Genomic DNA, 8240 nt, shown 5'->3' on the forward strand with positions numbered 1-8240 from the left:
TAAATTCGATAAAGATAATTTTTTTAAAAAATATATGGAGAAACACTGCAGCAAAACAAAAACTATGTAGGGGAAACACTGTAGCAATCCATATTATTTTTTTTTTAAAAAAACTATAAAGCTAAATTCTCAACCAACTTAATATAAAAAAAATAAAATCTACAAAGACCATTTTGAAAAAAAAAAATAAAGAAATCATAAAAAAAAAACAATGTATGAGAATATTATATCAATCCACAATGTTTTAAAGAAAAAAACTACATAGTTAAATTTTCAACCAGCTCAATATTTAAAAAAATTAGTAAAGATAATTTTGAAAAAAAAAATTAAAAAAAAAAGAAACAAAAAAAAGAAAAAGAAATCAATTTTGGGTAAAAAAACAAGCAAAAAAAACATGTAAAAAAAAAACAAAAGTAAAAAAAAAAAAAAAAACCCTACTACAATAAATATCTCACATGTTTTAGAGTTCTTTAAGTAATAATATATCCACTTGGATATATAAGAGTTGTAATAACCCTTTCCATGGACCCTTTTTAGGCCTGAAATTGGGCTACAATTCTCCTTTTTCTAGGTGATCTTGTCCTAGTTAAATAAGACTTCGATCTTGTTGCTGTTGTGTTTGAAAAAAAATAAAAAATAAAAAAAACAAGAAGAAAGTAAAAAGGTATCGTTAAATCTCTGTGTATATGATTTTAGAATGCAGTACGATCACCCTCCATTGTTTGAATTTTTATATTCAAATCTTTGAACAAATAATTAGAAAAAAAATATTAATTTTTTTAAATACATTAGACCAATAAGAAAAAAATATATATTAAAATTGATTGAAAAAAGAATTTTATCTTGATTGATATTAATTTAAACCGGTTTAAGATACCCTTGTCTTCAAATAAAAAAAAAGATATTTATTTATATATATATATGCGTGTATATATTTTTGGTTTTACATATAAAAATATCATTGGATATTGAGCTGAGCTTCTCTATATATAAAAACTAAATCCATCTTTTTCATTGGATGAATTGGAGAATAATCTTTATTATATCTATATGCATAATGAGTTAGTTTATTTCTGAATTTCTTCATTTATTAATTGATAAATGCACAACTCAGCTCTTCGTTTTCTTTCTCTTCTATTTGTTGATGCACTGCTGCAGCTATACTCACTGTTACTTGCTTTACTCATCTAACAGCAAGAACCCCACAAAGAAAACACAAACACACACACATAAATCAATGTGCTACTTGTCCATTCTCATCCACTGTAGGCACGCAATAATTTTTTCAAAAATAAATAAATTACATTACAATCTTCTGGGCCACAAATAAATGTATTATCCCTAGTAAAATAAACTACAAAAATTCACAAAATTTTGAAGCCTTATAAGTAACAAAAACGACATGAAAGAGGAAAAGGAAAGATAATCTCATGTGTCAATTAATTTAATTCAAAAAATAAATAAATGAAGAAGAAGAAGAAAAAAAAGAGATAGAGAGAGATATAGATAGATAGGTAGGTAGGCATCAATCAGAAATAAACAATGAAAGAATATGAGCCTTGATCATGAGTGGCAGAAGAAGAAGAAGGCAAACGAAAATTCCTGAGACCTTGAAAAACATTCATGCTGTGTCTTGGTGGCAAAAACCTCTCTGTAATTCTTGCCAGAGCCACCGCATATTCTTCCAACAGCTCCGCCATGCTTGCCACTGCTATCATCCTCAGTTCTTGACGACCACCCCTCTTGGCAGCTCTCTCTTTCTGAGCACTATGTATGTGATAGTTAATTCTTGCCAAAGTAGGTAGCTATTGGTTTTGGTGTTGCTAAATTTTGCTGTTTTTGTAAGCAAAAATATATGTGTGGGTGAAGGTAGAGCTTCTAAGCTTTTAGCTAGTTGAGTTGATGAGGTTGTGTTTGAAGGAAGGCAAAATGAAGCCAAATTTATAAACCAAAGGCAGTGGAATATTGTTTTGACTCCAGTCTCTCTCTCTCTCTCTCATCTTCATGTCAACTATTGCATGTGAAAAATAAATTTCATGTGGGCAGACCAAAATCCCTTTGCTATTCCATTAACTATAAAAAGTATTACATGAGGTTTCGAAACATATATAATTTAATATATTACAGTCGGCACCAACAAAGCCTTACACTTGTCCTCTTCTTACGCGTTGAATCTTGTTATTTTTCTCTTCTGAATGATTACGTTTAGAAACCAGGTAAAGTCACACGTTTAATTTCTTCCTAAATCAAGCAAAAAAAAAAAAAAAAAACCAAGAAGAAGAAGAGTTTTGTTTTTCATTGTCATCTTGCAATGATTATAGATAAGATGTTTTAATAAGTTAAATAGTTCAATTGATCATCATTTGTCATTCTCAATTTCGTCATTTTTGCTCTAAAACGATTGCTTTCTTAATCAAATCTTATAATCTTTACTACAGCTCTTCTATTAAAAGACTAAAAGAATACATTATAAAAAAAAACATGAAATTGATGAAGAAATTAACTAAGTTATCAACAAATTTGAAAATATTATGAATCATTATTTATTTTCGTTCAATTATATAGATTAAGTTATAATTAACTCGTATATTTTTGTTGTGCAAGCTATAATAACTTCTTTTAATTTTTTTTCCAATCAAGTGGTATTTTGGAGATAATTTTCATGCATTCAGGCTAACTTCAGCATAATTCTTGAAGGTTTCCACACGTGGATGGATGGTAAGCATGGTTTATTCTCCATCATATATATTATTCTCTATATATCATGGTAAGCATGGTTTATTAACGAATTAAATATATGTCAATTGATATTAATATGTTTTTTGTCAAAAAAAATCTTAAATTTGATCAATCTTTTCTTTATAACACAAATATTAAAATAAAAATCCCTCATGAAAGCACCGATTTATGCAATCTTCTCGTTTAAGAACTTCATCTAGAAAGTTTTCCAATTCTTCTCTGCAGCTGTCATGATACAAGCCATCATATTAGATTTAAGATAAGATGGTATAGATGAGGGAGGAGAGATTTGTGTAATCGCATTCTTAACGTACCCTTTTCAAATGATACGCCTGATCAAAACAATGGAGCAACGTGGGTGGACCAGCAATGGCTTCCATGGCTGAATTTTGTGTGGCTGGTTAGGCACAATATAGGACCCAGTTCTTGCCAAAAACTCTCAACTCTTTTGGGTCAGAGGATAACAAATGGCATGTAATCTAATTAATTAATTAGAAACTTAGATTTTCAAATTTTGAAAAGTAGGATGATTATCAACTAACTATTTATTTTTATGGTCAAAAATCTTTTGCTACATATATTATTTTATGCATTAAAGAGGCTTTAACTTGAGCTATGAACTTAGGCTTAATTTGAACTCCCCAATAAAGATTTCTCTATTATCAGTACCTTTCTCCTTGGCCTTTTCATGGGAAGTGTATTGGAACGCAAATTGTAAGTCTTAGTCCAAATTCAAAGAACACATTGGCGGACATGACAAGTTCCAAGTTTCTACCAAACAAGGAGATGAAAAACGAGTCACCATCTTCAATTTCTTGCAAGAAACAAATTAAGCAAAGGGAGCCGAAATTCTTGAACAAGGCTAGCTAGCGTATTTAATATACAAACAATAAGAGAATAGCCAGCCAGCTAGCTAGGTTGTTATTACACTCATAAATTATTCTAGCTACAAGCCTACGACAACCCAAATGCATGCTCTAGTTTCTTTAGAAGGAGAACGTCCTCGTGAAAACCTTTTTCCATACTTTCCAACTCAAGGAGCGAGTTAGAGAACGAGCCTTCATTAGGGTCAAAGAAGGAATAGTTTTGGAGTCTTTTGGTGGTGGTGGTGATGATGGTGGTTGTGATTCTTCATCTTCTTCCATTTGAACGTTGTCTTGGGGATTCCAAAAGCGAGCTTCCTTTCTTTTGCTCTTTACGGTAGCTAAGACATCGTATTTGTTGCATATCCCCCACACTGTCACCTTTTGTTGATAATAATCTACATTTACAGAGTAAATTCCTGCCATTTCCATACAAAGCTAACATAAACTTACAAAATTATTCTCATAATCACCTTGAAATTGAAATGGCCAATGGGTTTAATTTTATCAAGCACATTCATGATTTGCTTATATATCTAAATGGTAAGAGCACAAGGAATTCTTTTTTTTTCTTTCTTCCATTTCCATGAATCTTGCTCAGTCTAAGAAAAAATTAAAAGGGGTTTAATAAAAAAAAATAAAAAAATTAAAGGAATAAAAAAGAGATAAGTTGAAGCCCACGAGCAATAATGAAAGTGAATTCTTTTGTGGCTCTGATAACTAGAGGTCCATAATCAAGCAACCTTCTCTATATCTCAAAATTGAGCCTACAGCCAAGGCCCATCCCATACATACCATTTTGCACACTGGACACACACTATCAGTTACATTATTTTTTCTTTTGATGAATTATAGTGAAATTATTATATTGTCTTTGCTAATCAATGAAAATATTGTAATTACATCATTCTTAAAAAAAAAAAAAAAAAACAAGGGATTGAGCATCAACTTGGTACTAAATAATAGATGTATATATGTCCTAGCAAGCTAAAATTAATCAAATTAAGCAAATAGTACTGTGGGGTATGATAAGTTTATGTGTTACCTTTGAGATGAGATAAGGTCTTCTTCACTTTCTTCTCACATCCATGGGAATAAAGAGGGACGATCATCTCCACGTACTGTGCCTCAACATTCTCGCAATTGGAAGCCAGAACAATCTGCATGTTAATTGCCATTTGAAGAATAACCTCAAGAAATCAATGAACATCCAAAAACTAAATTGATCTGTTCAACCTTTTACTTCTGAGCTAGAAGGTAGCAGTTGGTTTAAACAAATGTACATATATAGCTAGGATTTTGGATGAAGAAGGAAGGCCTAGGATAATATTAATTCCTTGGATTCCCTGGAAAAAGAAAGAAAGTGGCCTCTATCTTTTTTACCTTTTCTTTCTCCCTTTCCTTGCCATATTTTTGTTGAAGTCGATGTCTATATATGTTAAGGTACTGTTCATGGCGGCCTGATCAGCTTAATTAGCTTGGAGGGTCTATCGTTATGTTCAAAAGATGCATGCTTTGATTAGGGGAGAATTCTTGATCTGGAGGCTGTGACATGGATAAGTGTCAAGATTTGTCAGCAGTTATGTTTGTTAAATCAAAAGTGTATTGCTGTATCTTTTTTTTTTTTCATGGAAGATGATGCAGGCATGGGACTGTCCCCCAGTTTTGGCTCCCATGTGGGTTGCTTTCCTTAATAAAGAAGAATTGGCTTTGAGATCAACAAAGATTTAATTGAGATCACCATGATTTTGTAATTCTTAATTTAATCAGGCACACGGTTTGTAATTTTGCTAAAAGTAAGCACTCAGAGCATCATCATACTATAGATTGGTCTAACTTTAATTCAGTGTTTTCTTCCTGTTCAATTTCAGTTGGCATTAGAACATGGATTGCCTGATCCTCTCTAGAACAGATGTCAAAAAGTAAATAAAAAATCTCCCAAGGTTATAAAAGGTACAAATTCCAAACCATGCAATCACTTATATGCAAAGAATACCACACTGGTAATATCTGGAAAAGACAACAATAATAGCTTTCCAAAGATAGCATCAATGATGCAATCAAGATAGGATAGAGAGTAATTGAAATTAATTCTGAAAAATTGAGTGGTTTTCTTATAAAGTAATATAAATATAGATTGTAACTAAGGAATTTTAATGTGATAGTTTGTGTTCTAAATCATTTATAAATTCTAGGTTTTCAAATTTTAATATGAAATTAGTTAAAGTGCTGACCAGAATACTCATTTTAATAAAAAAAAAAAGAAGATAGAGTAGAAAGTAATTGAAATTAATTTTAAAAAATTGAGTGGCTTTTTATAAAGTAATATAAATATAGATTGTAACTAAGGAATTTTAATGTGATAGTTTGTGTTCTCAATCATATATAAATCCTAGGGTTTCAAGTTTTAATAAGTTAAGCCTATGGTTTGAATTGGATTAAGTTTAATATTTCTAGCAATAAGTATTCAAAAAAGTCTAATTGATAACATGTTTTTTTTTCTAAATGGGAGATGTACAAAACATGCATGCTAATAGTAAAAAAAGTTGTTCTACTGTTTTTTAGAGCTAGCAAAAGATTTCGTGCATACCATTTTCTTATCCACAACCTTTATATACCTTTTTTTTTAAAAAAATAACACATGCAGCATACTTGCTTGTAACCTATCTGATGACATTATAGTTTAAGTGTTAGTTTTCTTAAGAATTCTTGACTTTATAACTCTCTTGTAATTTAATTAAAAAAAAAATCATGATGACTTAATAAGTTTATGATTTTATAATTAAACAAGCTTGTCTTTAAACTGATAAGCTAATAACTTTCAATGTTGAGTGAGAGTTTAAATTTAAATTATATCAAATCATTAAGCCATATTGGCAAACATGCATCCACTTTATAAAGAAACAAGCTTGTCTTAAAAAATTTAAATTACTTAAAGATAAGACTTGCATGTTGGATAATTGATTAATGTTTTATTTTTTATAATTAAATCTATTTTTTTTAGCCAAGATAGCTGAAGGCAGGTGCTTGATATCTGTAAAAGAATTTCTTTAGTGAACTTGGAGACTCTTCAATAATTAAGTCAATGATTTTTGGAAAGAAAATATAATAATATTATAAAGAGATATTCTAAAAATAAATACACAGTAGAGAATGAAGATTCCAAACCTTTTTTGATTAAATGATTCATGGTCTATTTATAGTTTATGAGTCTTTTTATGAAGAGGAAGGGTTAAAACGTAATATTACTCTGATAATTTTAATGATGAAAAATATTTTTAACATATATATTAATGTTGATAAAAATATGATTGGTCATTTGAGGATTTTTACACATTATCTCTTATATAATATTAATATCAATAAAAATATGATTGGTCTTTAAAGAATTTTTATACACATGCAAAAAGAATATAATCTAAAATATATTTATTTACATAAAATTGATCTCTTTTTCTAAACTGAACTCAAAGTAGTTGAGTTTTTTTTTTAGCTGAGTACAAGGTAGATTAAGGGAACGTTTGGGAACGCGGCTGCGGCTGCGGCTGCGTTCCCAAAAAATTTGAATTTTTTTTTTTTACTAAAATTAAATATGGTTTGTATGTTTTGGATCGTTTTGATGTGCTGATGTCAAAAATGATTTTTAAAAAATGAAAAAACATCATTGACATGCATTTTGGCACAAAAAGTTATTTGAAAAGCACATGTAACCACACTGCCAAATACGCTCTAATTCCTTTTCTTGAACCAGTTTTAAAAAAATTGAATTTTTGAGGTTTTTAGTTTATTAAATACGGGTTTATAAAAAAAAAAAAAACCTTCTTGTATAAAAACAAAAAAGATATGTTAACAGGAAGTGTGATGGCATCACCACCGCCATTCAATGTCAGGTTAGTTTGTAGCCCATTAATGTTAATTCTCTTGGCTTATTCACGATGACTCAGATACAGAATCGATCGTGTGGTTGACCCATCATGTGAAAAACCCTACCTCTGCTAAAGAATCTCTAACTTAAATCAATTTTTTATGGTATTGATCTTTTAACATGTGATATCCACAAACGTATATAGTTTGGCAGCCTTCTACCATCTCTTGGTGTGACCTTCCTTTTTGTGAATAGGAAGTTAAATGTCTTTCTTGATGAAGAACGGCATCAAAACCTTACGAAGATGGCTGCTCTTTTGGATAAACAGTAAAAGTGAAAAGGTAAATTGATTTCTGTTCTAGCTAAAGTCACTCATGCTAGTTATAAAATTTCATAAACAGTAGTAGCAATAAATTTTATATATCAAATAGTTACATAGATTATTAAATTTAATAATTACTGTATTTGAATTTTATACAACTTTAATATTATGATGAATAATTGGTGATTTTTTTTATTAGTCTGGGTGTCTGAACCAGTTTACGCGTATCTTTACTAATTCCATGAGTCTTGAAGTTAATGACTAGTGATTTTTAGAAAGCAAATTCAGAATCTGATCAATTAAACTACACCCTTTGTAATTGAATAATTAGTGATTTTAGTAACATGTATTGTGTAGAAAGGGGTCCGGATTATATTTATTGATTATAAATTATTTATTTCCAAATTACTTAATTAATATTCGAATGATCCCTCAAGCAGTTTTTTTGTGT

At 29.8% G+C, this 8240-nt stretch overlaps 1 protein-coding gene across 1 annotated transcript; it reads right to left on the minus strand.

The window, feature by feature from the left end:
* Positions 1-3036: 3036 nt before the first annotated feature.
* On the minus strand, positions 3037-5174 carry LOC7496456 (protein SODIUM POTASSIUM ROOT DEFECTIVE 2). Its single transcript, XM_002317798.4, has 2 exons — positions 4648-5174; positions 3037-4021 (listed from the first exon to the last, which is right to left on the minus strand). Exons 1-2 carry the CDS (start codon positions 4778-4780, stop codon positions 3726-3728), a joined length of 429 nt encoding a protein of 142 aa, XP_002317834.4. The 5' UTR covers positions 4781-5174; the 3' UTR covers positions 3037-3725.
* Positions 5175-8240: the final 3066 nt, after the last annotated feature.

The sequence above is a fragment of the Populus trichocarpa genome, chromosome 12, assembly GCF_000002775.5.
Source record: "Populus trichocarpa isolate Nisqually-1 chromosome 12, P.trichocarpa_v4.1, whole genome shotgun sequence".
NCBI classification, from domain to species: domain Eukaryota; kingdom Viridiplantae; phylum Streptophyta; class Magnoliopsida; order Malpighiales; family Salicaceae; genus Populus; species Populus trichocarpa.